The sequence below is a fragment of the Ictalurus punctatus genome, chromosome 14 (assembly GCF_001660625.3).
Source record: "Ictalurus punctatus breed USDA103 chromosome 14, Coco_2.0, whole genome shotgun sequence".
Lineage (NCBI taxonomy): Eukaryota > Metazoa > Chordata > Actinopteri > Siluriformes > Ictaluridae > Ictalurus > Ictalurus punctatus.
This window is the reverse complement of record NC_030429.2, coordinates 21,769,163-21,792,285: the sequence shown is the minus strand read 5'-3', so window position 1 is coordinate 21,792,285 and position 23,123 is coordinate 21,769,163. Positions and strand designations below refer to the sequence as shown.

The 23,123-nt window shown below is 40.6% G+C and overlaps 2 protein-coding genes across 8 annotated transcripts in view; one reads left to right on the top strand and one right to left on the bottom strand.

Moving 5' to 3' along the window:
* kcnc1b (potassium voltage-gated channel, Shaw-related subfamily, member 1b) overlaps nucleotides 1-1,801 on the top strand; it is a 23,962-nt gene extending 22,161 nt beyond the window's left edge. The window contains exon 4 of the mRNA XM_017486064.3: nucleotides 426-1,801. Within this exon, the coding sequence (XP_017341553.1) occupies nucleotides 426-535 (110 nt within the window). The 3' untranslated portion in view covers nucleotides 536-1,801. The remainder of the gene's footprint in view (nucleotides 1-425) is intronic.
* On the bottom strand, nucleotides 1,312-23,123 carry sergef (secretion regulating guanine nucleotide exchange factor). 7 transcript variants are annotated; one of them, XM_047159881.2, is made up of 12 exons: nucleotides 23,015-23,123; nucleotides 21,546-21,681; nucleotides 20,144-20,299; nucleotides 18,478-18,572; nucleotides 18,278-18,338; nucleotides 18,073-18,186; nucleotides 17,925-17,987; nucleotides 17,479-17,637; nucleotides 16,744-16,868; nucleotides 11,725-11,761; nucleotides 6,671-6,870; nucleotides 1,312-2,053 (listed from the first exon to the last, which is right to left on the bottom strand). In XM_047159881.2, exons 1-11 carry the CDS (start codon nucleotides 23,051-23,053, stop codon nucleotides 6,686-6,688), a joined length of 1,170 nt encoding a protein of 389 aa, XP_047015837.1. In that variant the 5' UTR covers nucleotides 23,054-23,123; the 3' UTR covers nucleotides 1,312-2,053; nucleotides 6,671-6,685. The 7 variants fall into 7 exon arrangements, 4 of the variants coding, with proteins under 4 accessions (XP_047015837.1, XP_053541688.1, XP_053541689.1 ...); XM_053685713.1 differs by lacking the exon at nucleotides 1,312-2,053 and adding an exon at nucleotides 4,776-6,076; XM_053685714.1 differs by lacking the exon at nucleotides 1,312-2,053 and adding an exon at nucleotides 4,776-5,965.

Genomic DNA, 23,123 nt, shown 5'->3' with positions numbered 1-23,123 from the left:
AGGAGCGGTCGACGACTTTGCCCTGCTTCATACGCTAGCATGACTCCTGAGCATGCGAGAAACTAATGTGTAACGTCCCGTGAACGTTCGGTTCACAAAGCATGTTGAGATGCGATAGACTTTCGTACCATGATATACGTCTGTGTACACTGCCGGTGTGGTGAATGCTACTTTATTATTTATTTATTTGACCAAGCATGGTTAAAAACTCATGACATTTCCCATGAGTCTTTGGCAAAGCAGATTTCCGCTAGTGTCCATTTCACTGCCTTGGTACGTCCTCACTGTGTCCGCTTGCATGGTTCGCTCCCCGTTCCCCTCCATCTGTCTTCTTTTTTCCCCCGTTGTGCTCGTTTGGTGTATTAATATGATTTCTTTCCTTGTTGTTTGTTGTTGTTGTTTTCTCTTCTTTATGTGTTTTTTAGAAGCCAAGCGAGCGAGCCGAAGCAGACAACCGACAGAGTCAGTGTGTGTTATGAACCATGGTGTGCCAACCACTATGTGTGTCAACCATAAAGCCACCTCTCCCACCTGATAGTCCTGTAGCGTGTGTCGTTACGCATGTGGATGTAAGTGCGTGTGGATGCCTTTGTACGAGTGCGCGCGCGCGCACTAGATTACGCAGCATTATTTCTGAGTGACAGACATGAACTCAGCATAGATGTAGCACAGAGACGCTGTTGTCGTTCAGCCGTATGTACCTGTGTTCCGTGACTGTTTATTTATTGTGCTGTTGAATTGTGTGAAGTGCCTATTGTTTTGTGTGTGTGTGTGTCGGTGTTGTATATAGTGCTTGTGTGTGCTGGTGCATCAAAAATGTGACTTTTTTTTGTTGTTGTTGTTTTAACTAGCAAATATTATGATTTTGCTGTGTTTTAATGTTGTGAAATGTCGCTCCAGTACTTTTGAAATAATTAGACACGTAGTCCGTGTAGGAAAAAAAAAAAAAAAAACATCGAATAAAGCATTTAGAGAAAGACTTTTGTTTTGTACTAACGTAGCGATTATATAGTAAACGCATCTGTCCGCACCTGTTCCTTCGTCTAGAATAGATAAACAGTTGGAAACCTAAGCTCGTCATTCTGCAGTTTAAAGTGAAGCGGATCATGGAATTTGGCTCACAAAACCACAGGACCAAACTCCGTAAGGAATTTTTATTTTTTTTTCCAACGACGCTGTAGTGTGTCCGGATTGTTCTATCTGTACGAATTACTTTTAGACGTTTTTCACCTAACAATCCAGCACAATAAACCATGAAGCGCTTCTGGTACGCTCGTTTACCTATGGTCAGAAAGGAAACAATACTGCGTCTTAGGTTCAGTCCAATGTTTATTTTTCATGTTTGTGGAAATGTACAATGCGCCTAGTTCTTTGGGACCAATCTGAAACACTGCCAATCACAACTTTTTGGGGATGTGGAGATCACACTGTAACTGTAACAATATGCTGGACTATTTGTACACCCAACACCACAAGAGCATATGTATGACATGTGTCAGTGATGAGATGTTTCAGAGTGCTGTTCGATCGACATACTGTAATAGTGCGAATAGTGATTCAAAACACAAGATGTTGTTTTCATTGATGGTTTGATTTGTTGAAGCAAATTTGTGTCTTTTTCCTGAGGAAGAAAAAAAAAATGACAACGATCAAACTGAACAGAAATAAAATGTGAATAAAGTGTGTTTTGTGTGTGTTGTGTTTCTCAGATTTAAAAAAAAAATTGAAAAAATTGTTGGAAGATGATAAGCCGGAAAAAAAAAAAAAAAAAGGTTAGCACGTTCGCCTCACACCTCCAGGGTAGGGGGTTCGATTCCCACCATGGCCCTGTGTGTGTGGAGTTCGCAGGTTCTCCCCGGGTACGCCGGTTTCCTCCCCCAGTCCAAAGACATGCATGGTACATGATTGGCGTGTCTGAAGTGTCCGTAGTGTATGAATGGGTGTGTGTGTGTGTGTGTGTGATTGTGCCCTGCGATGGACTGGCACCCTGTCCAGCGTGTACCCCGCCTCGTGCCCGATGCTCCCTGGGATAGGCTCCAGGTTCCCCGTGACCCTGAAAAGGATAAAGCGGTATAGAAGATGGATGAATGGATGGATATATAGTACAATAAATATAGAAAAAAATATTAGAAGATTATTATGGCACAAAAATGTAAATAGAATAAATTTATTATTATTATTATTTTTTTTTTTACACATTTGTTTCTTGGTTGTTTTTTTGTACCACTGCTGAGACTTCTCCAGAATTATGGCTGAAAATGGTGTATCTTTATATGGTTAAAGAATTTCATTTAGACATACACTGTATAGCCAAAAGTACACGGACACCTGAAACTCCATATGGGGTCTCTTTTTTTTTTTTTTTAAACATCCCATTCCAGATTTATTCCTCATGTGCTGTTATAATAAGCTCCGCTCTTCTGGGAAGTCTTTCGACTAGATTTTGGAGCGTGGCTGTGTGGATTTGTGTTCATTCAGCCACAAGAGCATTAGTGAGAACAAGCACTGATGTTAGATGAGGAGGTCTGGGGTGCAGTCGGCGTTTCAGTTCATCCCAAAGGTGTTCAGTGGAGGTGAGGTCAGGGCTCTGTGCAAGACACTCGAGTTCTTCTACATTAAACCTTGTCTTCACAAACCATGTCTTCACTGTGCACAGGGGCGTTGCCATGCTTGGACAGGTTTGGGCCTCTTAGTTCCAGTGAAGAGGAATTGTAATGCTAGAGAACATGTAAAGACATCCTATACAATTGTGTGCTTCCAAGTTTGTGGCAACAGTTTGGAGAAAGAGCGCATATGGCTGCGATGGTCAGGTGTCCACAAACTTTTGACCACTGTGTACATATTAACATTCAGCTCACTTTCCTGAGTCAGACTGTGGGAAGAAGTTAATGAGCGCACAGATAACATTTGAGTTTTTATTTCGGCTAATCATCAGTAAGACAGCTATGAAATATTCAATACCATGTGGAGACTGGAATAAATAAAAAATCAGGTTGGATGAAATCATTGTGCCAGATATGTTGCACTTCCCCCAGAAAAGTGTCAAAAGTGTCAAAATGTCCAAGTCTACCCTCACTGTAGGAGGTCGGATACTGGAGATTTAAAATGACATTTTTATGTAAATATGATGATAAACAGTCTATCATTAAATGTCAAGATCAATACAGAAGATATTTCAGATAATACATATATCTACTGTATTTGGTGACTGGAGTGGCTTTAGCATAAAATTGGTTGCATATACAGCGCTCTCCACTAATATTGGCACCCTTGGTAAATATGTGCAAAGAATGTGAAACCTTTTGATCTTTGATCTGAGAAAAAAAAAATAAAAAATCACAAAAATGATCTGCTCTGATGGATACCAAAACTATTGCAAACAAAACACAGATATATATATATATATATATATATATATAAAGATCAAAAGGTTAAACAATAAAGACAATTTTCCACAGCCTTCTTTACTCATATTTACCAAGGGTGCCAATATTATTGGAGGGCCCTGTATAAGTGATAGCAGCAGTAGATTGAAGAGATGACATCATTTCTGGCTTTCTGAAGTGCTTCCTGAGAAGATGTAATCCTGGGCTGCTGTAGTGATATAAATCACAGTGGAATATGTATGTGAAGATGAGAAAATGATGGAGTTATTAAAAGATGCTCGGTCATTTGAGTGTCGCCACTCGAGCAGTTCAGCAGACTAGAGAAAGAGAGAGAGAGAGGTGGGGGGGGCGTAGGGAGAGATTTAGAGAGAGAGGTAGAGAGAGAGAGGGGTGGGGGGAGTGAGAGAGATGTAGAGTGAGAGGTAGAGGGAGACGTAGAGAGAGAGAGGTAGAGAGAGAGGGGGGAGAGGGAGAGAGACGGAGAGAGAGATGTAGAGGGAGACGTAGAGAGAGGGGGGGAAGAGGGAGAGAGATGTAGAGAGAGAGGTAGAGGGAGACGCAGAGCGAGAGGGGGGGAAGAGGGAGACGCAGAGCGAGAGGGGGGGAAGAGGGAGAGAGACGTAGAGAGAGATGTAGAGAGAGAGGTAGAGAGAGACGTAGAGAGAGACGTGGGGGGGGGGAGAGAGGCGTAGAGAGAGAGATGTAGAGAGAGAGGTAGAGGGAGACGTAGAGAGAGAGGGGGGGGAGAGGGAGAGAGACGTAGAGAGAGAGAGATGTAGAGAGTGAGGTAGGGGGGGGGAGGGAGAGAGGTGTAGAGAGAGAGATGTAGAGAGAGAGGTAGAGGGAGACGTAGAGAGGGGGGGAGGGAGAGAGAGGTAGAGAGAGAGGTAGAGAGAGAGAGGGGGGAGAGAGGTGTAGAGAGAGAGGTAGAGGGAGACGTAGAGAGGGGGGGAGGGAGAGAGGCGTAGAGAGAGAGACGTAGAGAGAGATGTAGAGAGAGAGGTAGAGAGAGAGGTAGAGAGAGGGGGGGGGGGGAGAGAGGCGTAGAGAGAGAGATGTAGAGAGAGAGGTAGAGGGAGACGTAGAGAGGGGGGGGGAGACGTAGAGAGAGAGATGTAGAGAGAGAGGTAGAGGGAGACGTAGAGAGAGAGGTAGAGGGAGACGTAGAGAGAGAGGGGGGGGAGGGAGAGGCGTAGAGAGAGAGATGTAGAGAGAGAGGTAGAGGGAGACGTAGAGAGGGGGGGGGGGGCGTAGAGAGAGAGAGAGATGTAGAGAGAGAGGTAGAGGGAGACGTAGAGAGAGAAAGAGAGAGGTACAGTGAGGGAAAAAAGTATTTGATCCCCTGATGATTTTGTACCTTTGCCCACTGACCAAGAAATGATCCGTCTATAACTTTAATGGTAGATTTATTTGAACAGTGAGAGACAGAATAACAACAAGAAAATCCAGAAAAACGCACGTCAAAAATGTTATAAATTAATTTGCATTTTAATGAGGGAAATAAGTATTTGACCCCTCTGCAAAACATGACTTAGTACTTGGTGGCAAAACCCTTGTTGGCAATTACAGAGGTCAGACGTTTCTTGTAGTTGGCCACCAGGTTTGCACACATCTCAGGAGGGATTTTGTCCCACTCCTCTTTGCAGATCTTCTCCAAGTCATTAAGGTTTTGAGGCTGACGTTTGGCAACTCGAACCTTCAGCTCCCTCCACAGATTTTCTATGGGATTAAGGTCTGGAGACTGGCTAGGCAACTCCAGGACCTTAATGTGCTTCTTCTTGAGCCACTCCTGTGTTGCCTTGGCCGTGTGTTTTGGGTCATTGTCATGCTGGAATACCCATCCATGACCCATGTTCAATGCCCTGGCTGAGGGAAGGAGGTTCTCACCCAAGATTTGACGGTACATGGCCCCGTCCATCGTCCCTTTGATGCGGTGAAGTTGTCCTGTCCCCTTAGCAGAAAAACACCCCCAAAGCATAATGTTTCCACCTCCATGTTTGACGGTGAGGATGGTGTTCTTGGGGTCATAGGCAGAATTCCTCCTCCTCCAAACACGGCGAGTTGAGTTGATGCCAAAGAGTTCCATTTTGGTCTCATCTGACCACAACACGTTCACCCAGTTGTCCTCTGAATCATTCAGATGTTCAGTGGCAAACTTCAGACGGGCATGTATATGTGCTTTCTTGAGCAGGGGGACCTTGCGCACGCTGCAGGATTTCAGTCCTTCACGGCGTAGTGCGTTACCAATTGTTTTCTTGGTGACTATGGTCCCAGCTGCCTTGAGATCATTGACAAGATCCTCCTGCGTAGTTCTGGGCTGATTCCTCACTGTTCTCATGATCATTGCAACTCCACGAGGTGAGATCTTGCATGGAGCCCCAGGCCGAGGGAGATTGTCAGTTCTTTTGTGTTTATTCCATTTGCGAAGAATCGCACCAACTGTTGTCACCTTCTCACCAAGCTGCTTGGCAATGGTCTTGTAGCCCATTCCAGACTTGTGTAGGTCTACAATCTTCTCCCTGACATCCTTGGAGAGCTCTTTGGTCTTGGCCATGGTGGCCAAATACTTCTTTCCCTCACTGTAGAGAGAGAGAGAGAGAATGCAAGAGAAAGAGAGAGGGGGGAGAGAGCGCAAGAGACAGAGAGGTAGAGAGAGGGAGAGAGATAACGAGAGAGAGGTAGAGGGAGACCTAGAGAGAGAGGGGGGAAAGGGGAGTGGGGGGAGGGGGAGAGAGGTATAGAGAGAGAAAATGCAAGAGAAAGAGAGAGGGGGGAGAGAGCGCAAGAGATAGAGAGGTAGAGAGAAAGATTAGAGAGAGAACGAGAGAGAGAGATAGAGGGAGATGTAGGGAAAGGGGGGGAGGGGAGCGGGGGGAGTGAGAGAGAGGTAGAGAGACGTAGAGAGAGGTAGAGGGAGAAGTAGAGAGAGAGAGAGAGAGAGAAAGAGAGAGAGGGAGGCATAGAGAGAGAGAGAAAGGTAGAGGTAGAGAGAGAGAATGCAAGAGAAAGAGAGGGGGGGTGAGAGCACAAGAGAGAGAGGGGGGGAGGGGGGGGGGGGGAGTGAGAGAGAGACCGATATCCTTAAAGGGGTAAAAGAACAGGCACTCTAGACCATAACGATCTGATACGTGATCAGTTTCTTCACTTCTTTAAACAACTCTAAAAAATCATATAGATTCAGTAAAACTTTCTTCAAGCTCATTAACGGCTCTTTTATCAAGACGTCTTTGCGCATGCCGTGAGAAACAAAAGACAAACAAAGGAAACAAAGAGGACGTAAAAACCTTTCTAAATACTGTTCAGCTTTCAGTATCCTCACTGGTCTTCAAACAACAAAGTGCCAAGGAATGTCCTGCTCCACAGCCAATCAGGAGAGCTTTGGCTTTCTGGAGATCAGGGATTGGCTGCGGCTGGATGACATCACAAAGAGAACCATCTCCACACATTCCATGCTCATTCCAACCCCAGGAAAAGACCCGATTTCCTAAAAAGAGAGATCAAATCAAATGTCCAGCATAAAAATCTACATTTTTTGATGTCTTTTAGTACGAATATGTTTGCCTTAAGGTTATCTGTAAGCTAGTGTGCTCCAAAACAGGCAATATATGGAGGTTTTATATAATAGGTTTTTTCTCCGACACCATCTTGTGTCCTACTGAGAATAATCCCGGAAAACTGGTGTGAACATTGTGAAATACTCCGATCTGTGAAGTGCTATTAATGAGCTGAAGTCATACATTTCATCAAGTACTTAATATTCAGTGTACATGCCTCATTTATTCATTCATTCTTCATGCAAAAACATGCAAAAATCCGCTCACCCATCACAAAGCCAAACCCCGGAGCTTAGAACAGGAAGACTTCCTGCTGCACCGCCATGCCATGCAGACTGGTGGGTTTGTTAAATGGAGGAATCACCGCTGTCTATCAGTACACGCCCTTGCTCACAGCACTACCAGTCAGCCAATCAAATTTACCAAACCAGGAGAACAGAAAGGATCTGTTTTTGCTCCATGACTTCTTAATTAAATTAAACTTAGGTATTGGTTTGGCCTCCTGTTTAATTCTCAGTCTCTCTAAGACGTTTCCAAAAGAAACCCGACAACATTAGGAGTCTCTGCCATGTCATGCCCATAAAAAAAAAAAAAAAAAAAGGCTAAAAGTACCTAAAAATTGTATTGAAGAACGTAATAACTACCTAAAAAAAAATAAACATCAAATTTCTGAAAAGAACACAAAAAGAACTTCATACTTACAACCTACTTAGAATATCTATAAATTAGGTTACTCGACCGATCACTACTAAAACTCTGAGCACTCTGAGGGTCTGCTGTTGACTTGTCAGTCACGTTCATTACCTTTTCCTGATTGGCGCTTGGCTACAGCGTTCAGCCCTTTTCAGAGGACTTCCCAAACACAATTACGGAGCGCGTACCGTCCAATAAACATTGAGGTACGTTTCCTACTCAAAAAACACCCGGGATACACTCGTCGACTCCCAGTGTAACTGTGCATCGCTGGCGCATCTATGGACCTTCTCATGCAGGCTGCGCCGTCCACCAAAACCAGTTTGCATTAAATAAACCGTAAGAGATCGGACTTTCCGATTCGCGAAACAACCAAGAGTAACGAAGAATGTACAGCAGGCACACTTGTAAACATTTCATAGCGGCATTTTAATGAGATTTTAGTATGGCTCCTGTGCTACTGTTCCATCACATGAAAAAGCTGACCAAATTTCATCAACTCAAACGATAAAGCTCTTTAAAATGATGGCACTTTAGCACATAAACCTTTGCTGATGATCAGTTATAACAGTCTGCAGCTGCTGATGCAACATCATATGATCTGCGATCCTGGTATCTAACAATACACTCAGCAAAACCATACAAAACTGCTCACTACCAGATAGAAGAAGGAGGTAATCCACTGGGTCCATTCAGCAATTGAAGTAAATACACACACACGAGCCTTCACACAATCGGGTACTGCTTCTTTGGTTAGAATTAAACGAACTGAGAAGTATTTTACACATACGAATACAGAAATATAGCATGAGTATAGTAAATGCTTTTGAATAAGCTGTATCTGGTATCTAGTACTCTAGTAAATAACTATAATGATCCTCTTGTGATCGAATTCATCCAGTTGGTGGGCGTGGTCAAGCCTGCGCCACCATGGAAACACGTGTCGTGGTAACACTGTTGCATAACTGCCTCGTTGCCGTGGCAACCTGAAGTGAGCTTGCTTTTCTCAAGGGGAGACTAGTTTTTCTCAGATTTCTCACTCTCGGTATTCATTCCGAAAACACGAACCGCACAACAAACTAGCATCTAAAAATCACACTCGTCCGACAACAAAGCAAACAAAACGTTTGCTTATGGCTGTCTGTTCCAGTCGTTAAGCAAATGTACTGGTAGTAGCAGCTAAGCGGTTAAGTGTGAAAGGATTAAAAGCTCATTGGGAGAGCTTTACCAAATAAAAAGATTAGAGCACACTTCATTCAGCAACAGGGCAGCATTCGGTCACTGAAAGGAAGTGCATGGCTGTTGCCATAGCAACAAACATATAGACTATAGCAAAATAAGGCATAATATATACTCATCTTCAATAATAGAGCCAAAAAAAAAAACAAAAAAAAACAACAACATGTTTCTCCCTTACAGTCACATGAGAGATCCTTTTCACTGGACAGGCTAGTGAACTAATCTGTAATGAATACACTGTTTCTATGAGTAAAATCAGCTGAAAATCACTGATCCTTCCCATCCACACAAATTTCAGTAATATCTCAAAAATATGAAACTTTGAAATATGGTCCTATGGTATCTAAACAGCACACAAAAAGGTTGTATATATGCAATGAAACATGTTGCCATCTTATGAAACTATGAACTTGAGAGACACTCTGAAGCCTGGTCCTTTAATCCCAAATCTGAAACACTTCCTGGTTGACAGACGGACTTGGACGCCACCTCCATGACAACAAGCTGTTTGTACTTGAAAATAGTACAAAAGTAGTCCTTTCTGAGAGCAACATGGGGTGGGTGATATGACAAGAAATATCATAATATTAAAAGACATTTACAGTCCCCTCTGAAACTACTGGAACTGCGAGGCCAGTTCGTCTGTTTGCGCTATACACCAAAGACATGACACGAGAGTTTAGGATTCCAGCTTTGATTTCCTGGTATTTACATCTAGACGTGTTAAACATCTCCCTCTTTTTCCAGCTTCAAAATGGCTTACTTCTCTCCCATAGACAGCTCTCTGACCTTCATGTTAGTATATTCTTTTTAACAAGAAATGCAGTCTTCACAGGTGAAACTGAAGGATAAAACCGAGACTAGATGCTCCGAGCTAGTTATTGTGTAAACAGTCAGTCTAACAGGTCACACCCGTCAGTCACGTTCCAATATTTTTGCAAAACTGGGTGGTCTGATACAAACTGGTCTATGTTCCATGTCGTTTAACACATCTAAAAATAAATACCAGGAAATAAAAAGCTGAAATGATAAACTCTCTTCTTATTTTCATCTTTTAATCTCAAACCCAAATGTCTTCAGAATGCAGCAAAAAATAATAAATTGGATTGGCTTTCCGTTTTAGATGGGACTATATACGATACAAGATATACATCATGATAGATAGGTTGGTTAAAAAAAAAACTGCGACATTAAAAAATCTGAATTAAAATTATATATACATATTATATATACACATATATATATATATACATATTATATATATATATATATATATATATATATATATATATATATATATACATACATATATATACATATATATATATATATATATATATATATATATATATATATATATATATATATATATATATATATATATATATATATATACATATACATATATATACATATATACATATATATATATATATATATATATATATATATATATATATATATAATTTAATCAATGAAAATGTAATCATTATTTAATTTCACATCATGACTTTGACTTTTTATTGTAATATTAAATGAACACTGAACCAGGAATTTATTTTAAATTTTAACATAAAATTGTAAGATTGCAGTTGTTTGTTTGTTTTTTTGCAAATAAAATGGTTATAAAAAGATATTCCAATACCTACAAAATCTCAGAAAAGAAAAGTATCATATTGCCTCCCAGCTCTAAGAGCAACCCACAAAATACAGCTCTTCAACTTTAACTTGGTTAAAATAAATACCTACATCCAAACCACTTATTTTACACATTTATTATATATTTGATATTTTAATTGGGATTATTTTTCAAAGCACGCTATTCTTGCCAGTAGTGCAGCCACTTATAGTCCAAACGGGCACGATTGGCACTGCTCTTTGAGTAATAAAGTTAGGTTTCGTCTTTTCCCCATCAACCGTGGGCTTCTATTAGGGTGCATACCTTCTAAAATCTGCATACAACAAAATAGCCTGTACATTAAAGCCTACATTACCTCAAAATATTTTTTCAAAGCCTGTTTAAAAGCTCATATTGATTCTGGTCCTGGCTATTATCCATAGCTCTTTATTCATCCCAAGGTCAACCCAGGAAATCCAGACATCAACGTCTCTAAGGCCTACAATAAGCCATTATGCTGCATTTGACTAGCGGGTGTAACTCGTAATTCCGGACCTGTGACCAGGAAAAACCACAGAAAATGCCTCCTAAACTAGGAATCCCTACTCGAGAACTTGGGATGGTCTCCTCAGCTGTGATTTCATCAGAGTTCAGCAAGTGACGTAATACCAATAAGGAAAAGTAGCACCACTTACCTGTAAATACAGTATATCCACGTATTTGCTTTAGATAAATCAACATACAGGCATACTGACTATACAGCTCACTGTTTCGAGGAGGAAAATATACAGGGTGTCCCATAAGTCTCTATACCTAGGGGAAGTTAAGGCTTTTTAGCAAAATATCTTCCAAAAGTTTCATACTTATTTACGGACGTCCACCACCATCCACACAACCGACACGGTGCTGGCGAGCACGGTCCTCATTTGTATGGAGACTTTTGGGACACCCTGTACATCACAGTTAGCTGGCTTGATAGTTGCTAAAATGACGCAATTCTGAGCTTCAAATTCTCACTTCCGAAGCGAGACAAACACCAGCTGTGTTATCTCTTCACACCTCCATCACATCAGTGCTCTCAATGCTCAAATCAGGCTTTATTAAATTACAATATACCACTAACTGTTTAGACAAGCCATAATTCCAGGAAGACACGGAGTGCTTCTTTTTAACATTAACATTATGAAGTGACAAGATGCGACACTGCATGAACACGTGAGAGAAATGTACTCACCGACGATGGCAAGGTTGTGCTCCGAGCCACATGCAATCTGTATCCAGAAAAGAAAACAAACACAAAACGTGAAGGAGTCATGTTCATCTCACTGGATTTACAGGATGCGAACGACTGTTTACAAATCTCCAGGAGTGCCGCTATTAAAGATTTTTCTCTGTGTACTCATAGCAAAAAAGTTTATCTGTGTACACAAAATGTGCAATTTTACAATGAGAGATTTTTTTTTTGGGGGGGGTTAAATTAGCGCTACATTACTCTAAGGCTGTATACACGCTACCCGAATCCCATGACACGGAGTCAGTAATGAAAATTCTAACCCAAAACTTCAGATTTTTGTACCATTGCAAAGATATGTAATATATTCGAATCATTGCATCTTAACCGTTGTAAAGATGGCACAATAGTACTTTATCAGCCGATACCGTTACCCACCCAATATTATTTTCTTTTTAAAACCACTAAGATTAAAAATAATAACAATAATAATTTAACTAAAGCACTTTAAAAATATAGGGGAAAAAACACAATACTGCAGCTTTCACACACACAAAAAAATCCCCTTAACATTCCAGATAAAGTACAAAGCACAGTCAAGTGTGTATATATATATATATATATATATATATATATATATATATATATATATATAAATAAAGAAAAGCATCTACAGTTTCAAAAAGTACTTTTCCAAACCCACTTCCAAACTTTTCCATTGGTTGCAAGATTTGATCAAATTCCCCCCCCTCCCCCCCAAAAAAAAATCCTCTCCACCATTTTTACCGATATCAGTTGGTGCCATCTCTAATTAACTGTATTATTTTAATTTCCAGTTCTTTAAAAAAAAAAAAAATCTTCATTGTAAATCTACACTTATGAAAAAAAAAACAGAACATTATGGATAATTATTATGTAATAAGTAGCATAAAACTCTAACCCAGCACTGCATCTACCCCTGCTGTGAAATGTTTACACGTGCATGGTACAAAGCAAGTATAAGAAGAAAATGCGATGGTTTTAAAGGTTGTTGTTTTTGTTTTTTTTAAACACATTGTTCAGAATTTGAGGGAAGGCATGGAGAAGCTCTGTCCTGAAACCTGTCTGTTTTTCTTAACATCAGTTACACAACAGGCTGTCCTTTCGACAAGCACACAGCTTTACAAAGCACAGCAGAAAAAAAAAAACATCACTGTACGTGTGTGTGTGTGTGTGTGTGTGTGTGAGTGTGTGTGAGAGAGAGAGAGAGACAGACAGAGAGAACAAGAACGACTGTCTGGAAAAGCTGACCACTGGTTCTGCCACCCTCGAGCAATTTACATTAGTCGTAAATTCCTTATTCTCGTAACTACAACCATTTCCTGTTACCTTTTCTGTAATTATTCAATCATTTCTAATAGTTAGTGAACAATATGTTTTTCACCAAAAACCTGTTTGAGTCGCCTTCCTACTCTAGCCTCGTTTCCCGTCCCTCACCCGCCGTTAAAGGACACACGTGCACTTTGTCTGCAGTAATATTCAGATGTATGCTTTAAAAAGAAAAACTAATTCTTAAATGGTTTCAAACGCCGCTTGACAGATCTCGAAAAACCTTGAAAACACCACCTCGACGCCAGCTAGCTGTTTAACAAGGAGGCAAAGCAGATTCTTAAGCACCTGGAATCACTGGAAGGTCTTTTTTTTTGCGCCCGATAAGAACAAAGGTTATTTTGGTCACAAATGTAGATTCGCATAAATATTCATTCATAGAAGGGTGTGCCCGATGCTCCCTGGGATAGGCTCCAGGTTCCCCCGTGACCCTGAAAAGGATTAAGCGGTATAGAAGATGGATGGAGAAGAACCTTCTCCAATGTCACAGACTGTATGGTGATTCTCGCTTTGTGCTCCGACCTTAAACTTGAATAACCACTCGAACAAGCAGCAGGACAATGATCCAAAGCCATGCACTTTTTGCAGTCCCATGTCCTACTTACACTTGAGGTCAGAAGTTTACGTAGGCGTTGCAGAATCTGCAAAACGTTAATAATTTGTTCAAAATTGCATTTCGTTGTTTATTAAGTTCATAACAGATGTTTACATGAAGTCCACAAGACACAATAGTAACTGAATTTACACAAATGAACCAGTTCAAAAGTTCACACACACTCGATTCTTAATGCCGCGTGTGTCGTTACCCGAGGATTACCGGGGGATTTTTCTGAAGAACAGTGGGCAGTTTAACTGCTCAGGAATCATCCAGGTATCCGTTGATCATCCAGGTAACGACACACAGTACTTACAAATCAAGTGTGTGGAAACTTCTGAACTGGTTCATTTGTGTAAATTCAGTTATTATTGTGTCTTGTGAAATAGCTTATTCAGGACTAAATAAACAACAAAATGCAAGTTTAATCATCCTTCTTGTTTTGCTTTTTCTTTTAAATGAAAAAAAAAAAATTACCACAACTGTAGATATCTACCTCACCTCAGAAAACTGTGGTATGAGCGAAAGCACAGAATCCACATGCAGGGATCTTAATACATTCTTTAGGAAGGCAATGTCTTATGGTTACATTTATACTACATTTTTCTCCCACTTTATCAAGATAACTAAAGACGCATTTAAAAAAAAATAAATAACAAAGAAGGGTGTGAAAAGGACTCGTTTCAGAAGTGTCAAATAATTGTGACATCCATTCCAAGGGAAAAACAAAAGACATCTCTTGTGAAATGATTAAAATTGCTGCGATCACAATAGAGCATTGTACTGCTAATTAACCAGACACACAATTATAGTACATTTTATGCATTGTTATAGACAGTGATGCAGATTAACTGCACATATACCCAAATTCCAGAGGTGGTAGAAGTACAGAAACTCATTACTTAAGTAAAACCCCTAATTTCTCCATCTGGGGATTAATAAAGTATGATCTTATCTTAAAAGTGGAAACGCTATCAAGTCTATATAAATATAAAAACTTTAAATTATTGAATCAAGTTACATTTACTCAAAATCTGAACGGAAAAGTACAAGAAAGAACCACAAGTGTGAAGACATCGGTGCCTCAAATCATACACTGATTTTCTTAACAACAATAAATAAATGCACCAAAGAACCAAGAAATGTGAGCAAACATCAACTAACGCTAACTAATGAAAGCTAAAGCTCTGATGGTCAACTAACATGCATGCTAACACAAACCGGCTAGATAAATTTGTTTTGTTTGTCTTTTTTTAATGAAAGAATTCCTTAAAGCTAAGCACTTTTGCTTAAAATAGGCCTGGACTATCATCACCATGTGATTCTAGGTCTTCTCTCAGCAGGTTAGCCCTGAAGATGTCAACCACCTGCTTATTTATAGCTTTAGTAGGTAGTTCATTTAGGTTAAGACCAGTATACAGTGCCCTCCAATAATATTGGCACCCTTGGTAAATATAAGCAAAGACGGCTGTGACAGATTGTCTTCATTGTTGAACCTTTTTTTGATCTTGACCTGTAATCTGCATTATTTTATGCACTGCCATATGCTTGGCTGATGAGATGACTACATGACTACAGATGTGGCTTTCTACTGATAAAAAAAAAATTATATATATATATATATAATAAATCATCTGCCAAAAGAATGTACATTAAAGTAAATGTCTAGATGCAGATCTAAGCCACCACTTAGATGCAATAAATCGTCTTTCTTTTGGACGCCCTTGCTGGAGTTGATGCATGAGATCTTACATAAAGCCCCAGGCAAGGACTTTCAGACAAAATGCATTAAGGATGGAAACTTCGCATTTCAGCACTGTGCTCCCTCGCTGACTGTACATGCGTCCTGAGGGCCGATTGTGCACTCCCCGGTCTCTCTGCCTCTCGCTTTCATTAAGAACAGCACACTTCGCAGCACGTTACAGCACGTTCTGCCCTTCACCGTTCCCTTTCTCAACAGCACAGGCCGTACAAGAAGACATCACCGAAAAGGGACAGTGTAGAATCAGCAGCTTTTCAAGATTAAATATGATAAGGGATAAAACCACACAATGCAGGGGAAAAAAAATTAAGAAGGACGTGGCGTACAAAAACAAGTCAGATCAGGACAGCTGCCCAAATCTTTGAGTAAGAAGGGAATGCTGAACTACAGAGACAGGATGTGGACAGATCCAACTCTGAAATCTCAGCAGGAAATAAATGCGGCATGGCACATGTCATGCCAGTCTGAAACTCGCATTGTCTTGCTTCTTTGCCTTATTACACGCTGTACTTTTCTCCCTTACACACACAGACACACACACACACACACACACCATGAATCCTCAAATCTAGCTTCATTCACATTCAAGGTCTAAGACTGACACAGTTTAAATAAATGATGTTTAGACACACACCAACAGGCACACACCCACACACACACACACCATGTACCCTGAAATCTAGTTTCTATTCACACTCAAGGTCTAAGAGTGGCACAGTTTAAATAAATGATGTTTAGACACACACACACACACACACACACACACACACACAAGCACTCATACATGCATGCATGCATGCACACACATACACACACAGATGCTTATTCAATATCAGTAATGAGTGTATGCTAACGTTCTTTCCCTGAGAAGGACACAAACAACAACAACAAGCGAGTATTGTGTTTATTGTGTCTGCTTATGCACCTGTAAGCCACATTTTATATTTATAATCATTTCAGGAACTGAAACTCAAACTTTTCAACTGAATATTGGTTTACACACACACACACACACACACACACACACACACACACACACCATCTCCAAGGTTAGTGGTGACCTTCAATGACTGAATGCTCTGTCTCTGGGCAGGATGCAAGAAACAATGAAAATATTCACACTGACGTCGCCACCTGCTGGCTCTGTTTGCACACTACATCTTACAATGAGATACAAGACCATTGCCAATTAACCAGAGAATAATGAAACGCTATTTTAGCATGTTGCAACAGCTCTGTTAAAGCTCTGTTTAAATAGCATAAACATTTCCCTTTAACACCACTGAGAAACCCATACCTGAGTGGCTCCATGAAGTGTCCTGACCTCTGAAGGAAGACTTGATTCGGTACCGTCATTGACGGTCACTTGTCTCCCAAGCTGTCCATAACTGGCTCTTCCCCATGTAAGGACTCTCCCACTCTCTAAAAGTTAGATAGGCCTGGGATAAAATCAAACGTTGACAGTACGAGCCTTTTCAAATATCTGCTGGTTTCACTACAGCCTTACAAGCACTCTGCTTCCACCTGAACAGTTCTGTTTATTGGAAACTTTGTGCACTATATTGAACTATAACCACCTCTACCTAGAACAGCCTTATACAACACTGAGCTTACAGAGCTCAATGGCTGAAATAGGAGAAATTTGACAGGAGCATTAGCTTTGATGCCTGGAGTTGATGATAGATCATATATGACAAAATCTGGGCGTTATGGAAAAAGATCTTGAGTCATTCTGTCCAAAAGCAAAATGTTATGCAAATACAGTCCAAAATACAGGTAACACCATTTCTACCATCAAGGATGGTGGTGTTAGCATCATGGCAAAACAGAAATAATCCCTAGGGGGTGTTTTATTTATAACTACTGGGCACACAGAAATGATGTTTATGTGATCCCAATCATTTCCTTGTCTCACGATACCACTATACCAGGAAGTCACTTAATAAGTCAGAACCAGAGATTAGAAATCAATGACATCAAGATCCAAATAATGCACTCAGTGCATGTGTGATTACTGAACTTGCATTCATACCTGTTTGGGCGATTAGGTGTGTCCAGCCACTGTGTATAGCTGAAACGCTTTCTCCATTTAATAGGGACCGGTCTAAAGCTGTAGGCAGAGGGAGGAAGGTCTCTTTTCTACACAGCTGGCCATGTTTATTGCTGCCCCATAGGAACAAATCACCGGACACTAGACAAACAACAACCCGTGATTTTTTTCAATCCAAACATTGATATTAAAACTACATGAGTAGAACCTGTTCCAACACCACAAGGTTAGCTAGAATAATGGTTTATTGCTGTGAATGTACCGCCCGCTGCAATGAGACTAGAGATCACATGACCTGTGCGTGGTCAGGCTTATAGACGAGACATTTTAAATGGAGGTTTTGCCTATATCTCTATGGCCTGGTTTAGAGGAATATGAACAATCAGTCAAATTACGAAGACTGTTCTAATCAGGAATCAGGACCTCACCTGTCAAACAGGCACAGTGCGCAGAGCCTGCAGTCACACTCTTGGCAGGTACCTGGTCCAGCCCTACAGGTGAAGAAGCAAGGTTTAATGAGGTGTTTAGTGTTAGAGTTTCCTGCAAAATCGCCATAAAGTCCACCGTAAAGTCTACCTGTGACTAAGCAGGGCTCCTTGGAGCTGAGGTGGGCCGGGACAGGCTGAGGATTCAGTGCTCGTTTCGCTCGACTTAACAGACCTGTACCCCACTGATACACACCACCTGAACCTTCACATAAACAAATGGAAATACAAACAAATGGAGTGTGGAGGGAGCGAGGGAAGGATGAAAGAAAACACAGAACGCATCGTGCGTGTACCTGTTACTGCGAGTGCATGTCTAAGACCCGCTGTTACACTGATGACAGGTTCCCTTAAAGACTAACGAGAAAGACAAGACATGCGATAGAATCATTTTAACTGAGACAGATTACAAGGCTGGAAGTACAAACGCTAAACATGTACGGACTTTTTCAGTGGCATGCATAACCCATATAGAGCAAAAATAGCATGCTCTTACCGTGATTAGCAGAGGCTGCGCCGTGTATCGTGTCTGTGGCGAGACGCCCAACTGACCAAAAGCATTTGAGCCACATGCCAGGACATGTCCGTCATCTGCTAGATAAAGCACAACGTTTCATGTTGAAATTCTATCTAAGGATTTGTGATCATTTGATCCAATTCCGTTTTGAAAAGCTGGATTGTATCAGATCAGATGACATATTATCCAATCCGATCTACAGATGTGGGTCATTCCTTGTGGTATTAGTAGCAGTATCGAGTATCCGTTGATACAGTACCAATAACAGGGCTCTGAGTATCAAAAATAGAGAAAGTGGTATTGATGAATCCCTAGCAGTAGGCTCGTACAACACTGATTTTTATTTCTTGTGATTTACCATTGTAAAAATAAAAATAAAAAACTGCAATAAATTATATAACTGTCCAGAAGTGATGGTGTAAAAAAGACAGGGAAAAAAACGAGCACTTCCACTATTTCAAGTTTAAGGAGTGTAGGGGAAGGTGTAATTATATTACCATCAGCTGTGGAGGCAGAAATTGCTTGCTGGCAGAGGCAATCACAAAAAACAGTATGTTTTCAACATACATACAGTCCCCTCTGAAAGTATGGGAACGGCAAGGCCAATTCTCTTTTCTTTTTCTTTTTGCTATACACTCAATTGTGTTTGAGATCAAAAGATGAATATGAGACGACAGAGCGGAATTTCAGCTATCGTGTTCTGGTATTTACGTCTAGACGTGTTAAACGACTTCGAACATGGCGCCTTTTGTTTGAACCCAACCATTGTTGTTTTCAAAAATATTGGAACACGTGACTGGCAGGCGTTGCTCAAAGTAACAATGAATAGCTCTGAACATCTACAATTGGTCTGAGACCTGGGTTTCGCCTGTGAAGACCGCAGTTGCTGTTAAAAAGGATAAACCAATATGAAGGACAGAGAGCTGTCCTTCACGAGAAAAGCACGAGGGAAAATCAATCAGAGCCACTGCAAAAGAATAAAACAATTTGGAATGTCCTGAAAAAAAAAAGAAAAAAGAAAAAAAAGAATCCACTGGTGTGCTGAGCAACAGACATCGAATGGGTCGACCAAGGAAAACAACAACAGCTGATGACAGAAACTTTGTGAGAGCTGTGAAGAAAAACCCAAAATCAACAGTTAGTGACATCACCAACAACCTCCACAGGACAGGGTGAAGGTATCACAATCCACCGTTCGAAGAAGACTTCAAGAGCAGAAATATAGAGGCCATACCACAAGATGCAAAAACCACTCATCAGCAGTACGAATCAGAAAGCCTGATTGGAATTCACAAAGAAATACAGAGATGAGTCACAAAAGTTCTGGAACCAAGATTAACTTCTACTAAAGTGATGGAAAGGCCAAAGTGTGGAGAAAGAAAGGATCTGCTCACGATCCAAAACATACAAGCTCATCTGTGAAGCATGGTGGAGGTAGTGTCATGGCTTCTGGAACAGGCTCACTAACCTGTCCTGGTAATATAATACAACCGGAGTAAATGGCTCTAAACATCGTAGCAGTGTAAAATTGTGTAGGGACTATTAGATTGTTATATCACACAAACCTACCTAGTGGTAAATAAGTCAAAGCCTGTAAAGCCGGTGGTAAAGGTTTATCATGACATCAATTTGTAGATTACATCACCTGTAAGAATGATGGTGAAGTCCCAGCCACATGACACTTGCTGAACAGTCCTGGCACCAGGTAACTGGCAAAGCTGAAAGGTTATGACCTCTGACACATGGCCAAGTCCAAGCTGGCCTTTGTGATTCTGTCCACATACCAGCAGCTCCCCAGACTCTGCAGAAGAGAGAAAAATATGTCGTCATTTTTGCACCAAGAGCCCCTAGACCGATAACGATACTGTATAAACTCACCTACAAGCAAAACAACTGAGCAGAACCGCCAGCTCTAGCAACTTATTTGGGGTGTTATTAAAGCTGTTTGGGAACTTTATAGACAAGTGACAAAGGTAGCAACATTCTGAGAAGACTTCAGAAGCAGCCTTTAGAACAACACTAGCTGGGTATATGATTAAATCAACACGTTTAACCAACACCACCACGGACACATGCAAAATCCTAAAATGCAACAACATGCTTATTTACGGAAAAAATAAATAAATAATATTCCCATCTTTGATATAACATTCTAAAGCAGAAGTTCTCATTCATATATATATATATATATATATATATATATATATATATATATATATATATATATATATATATATATATATATATATATATATATATATTTCTGAATCCTATTTATAGTAATAACTACTTTGAACAAGAGAACTAGGCTGTAATATACTGTACTATTTTACGTGTAAAACACGTTGCATTACATGCGTCTTGCGATCTAAAAACATTCGCATAAGAATGATGTAAATTGGGACGATGGTCGAGTCTCATTATCCATGACATTGTTAAATCTCCGGCTCTCAGACACTCGCTGAACAGAGTAGACGCAGAAAGAGGTGAGAGTGCAGTGGGAAAGCAAGAGCTCGCGCTTGCAAGACTGTACTAAGTTGTTAAAGTTTGTCCAAAAAGTCGCTAGGTACTATGTTGTTTTTTTTTTTTGAAAAAAAAAAGTCGCTAAAAGGGTCTGAAAAGTCGCTAAATTGGCAACACTGGTCTGCACTGACAGCTAGATTAAAGGCAGGCTAAGCTCCGCCTCTCCCCAGCAAAAAGAAAATGCAGAGGGAGAGGGAACACGGGGTTTTTGATTTATGCACACTCTATTTGAAAAGCAATAAAATACACTGAGAACACAAATGATGTACTGTCTGTGTTTTCTTTTCTTGAAAACAATTTGCACCCCTCTTCCGATCTCTCTGCGCCCCTCTAGAGGGGCGCCCCTACCCACCCCCTCCGGTTGAGAACCACTGTTTTAAATATTAATGTATTTTATATAGGTTTTTAATGCATTCCAAGAATCTGTTATCAACTACAGAACAGGAAATAGTTGAAATGTAACATTTTTTTCTTTTCTCAAATAAATAAATATGTACATAGATACATAAATAAATCTCACTCACCAGTAATGAACGCTGAATGTCCACCTCCGCCGGTGATGGCCCGTAATGTTCTTGCTTCCTCTCCATATTCTGCACGCTGCGGCTTCACCTGATCTTCAGCGTTCTTTAGCCCCAGCTGCCCAAAACTGTTAGCGCCCTGACAGAGGCCACAGAGGAAACTGAGCAGGACTAAAACATGATTTTTCTGTATTCCAGATTACGACATTTCAATCTGTGCATAACAACCTAATATCAAGACTCAGAATCTGCGGCTCCCAAAATGCCATGCTCTGCTTTTAAAGCCCAGTATCTTTCCTATCATAGCCAAATGTATTGTACACAGCAGTATTAAAAATAATGCTTGGTGGGGGTGCTATAATGGATGATTGTGTGGTTTGGGTAATTCCAACAAGAATATGAATAGACTGATGTTGTATGACCTGGTGTATTGCATATGCCTGTAAATTTCCCACCAATTATGATGTATTAGTTTTTTTGTTTGTTTTTTAAATCTCTGAATGCAGTAATCAGGTTTTTCCAACTTTTCATGTTCATCCCCATACAGCAGCGCTAGTTCTTTCAAGTGGAAGTACTACAAAAATTTCCTCACGACATGACCGCACCTTTTGGGGTCTATCTTCAGTCCAATTAACCAAGATATATGTCTGTCAAACAAACAGCTCTGCTGACCAGCTACTTATAACAGTATTTACCTCAATCTTTAGCACATATCAAGCTCAGTATCTGGTCCTCACATGCTTCAAGCAGTCCACCACTGTACCTGTGCCTAAGAACAACAAACCATCATGTCTGAATGACTACCATCCTGTAGCTCTGCTGATCAAATGCTTTGAAAGACTACTGAAGGACTACATTGGCTTCTCCTTCCTCAGCTCGCATTCGAGTTCACCTACAAACCCAACAGAAGTACCAACGATGCCATCTCCCAACTGCTGCACTCCACCTTATACTATCCAGACATGAGGAGGAAGAACGATCTGAGACTGCTATTCATCCATCGACTACAATTCGGCCTGATTGTAGAGTACCTGAGCCTCACAACCAGCTTTCAATGTACATATGCATGACAGGAGCTAACTTCCTGGGTCCTCCCGTCTGCAGTGATCTGATCCCATCATGCTTAACGACACTTGAACAAATGTTTAAAAAGCAACACTCATCATTCAAAATATCCGTAAAAGGGCCATGTTCCTAGATCTTTTCTAAGATTTCTTTGCACACAAAACGAGATGACAGTTTTGCAAAGCGTTATGGCTTGAACAAATTGCCTCCTACGTATGTTATGCTTTATTGTCGTGTTGTTCACTACCCCAATCTTCTAGCCCTACATCTTACACTCCTTGCTTGGACCAGGCTAAGCAACAAGAGTAGGAGAAAGACGTTTAAATAATAAAATAAAATAAAAAATATAGTGTTGTAATTCGCGTCGTCTTCCCTGTGAAGTGATTAGTAGACTGTCTGAAGCTTACCCAGGTGTACAGTGTGCATTTTCTCGTCGATGTTTCCATTTGTTTTGGTGGGCGCAGAGTGATGACGTCACGCAACGGCTGACTGAAGAGTCTTCATGTTTGGTGTGGC

Coding starts and splice junctions, on each gene's coding strand:
- sergef (XM_047159881.2), bottom strand. CDS start 23,053: ATGGAAACATCGACGAGAAAATGCACACTGTACACCTGG. Junction 20,300..21,545: donor ACATTCAGCGTTCATTACTG/GTGAGTGAGATT, acceptor TCTCTTCTGCAG/AGTCTGGGGAGCTGCTGGTA. Junction 18,339..18,477: donor CGCAGCCTCTGCTAATCACG/GTAAGAGCATGC, acceptor CTTTCTCGTTAG/TCTTTAAGGGAACCTGTCAT.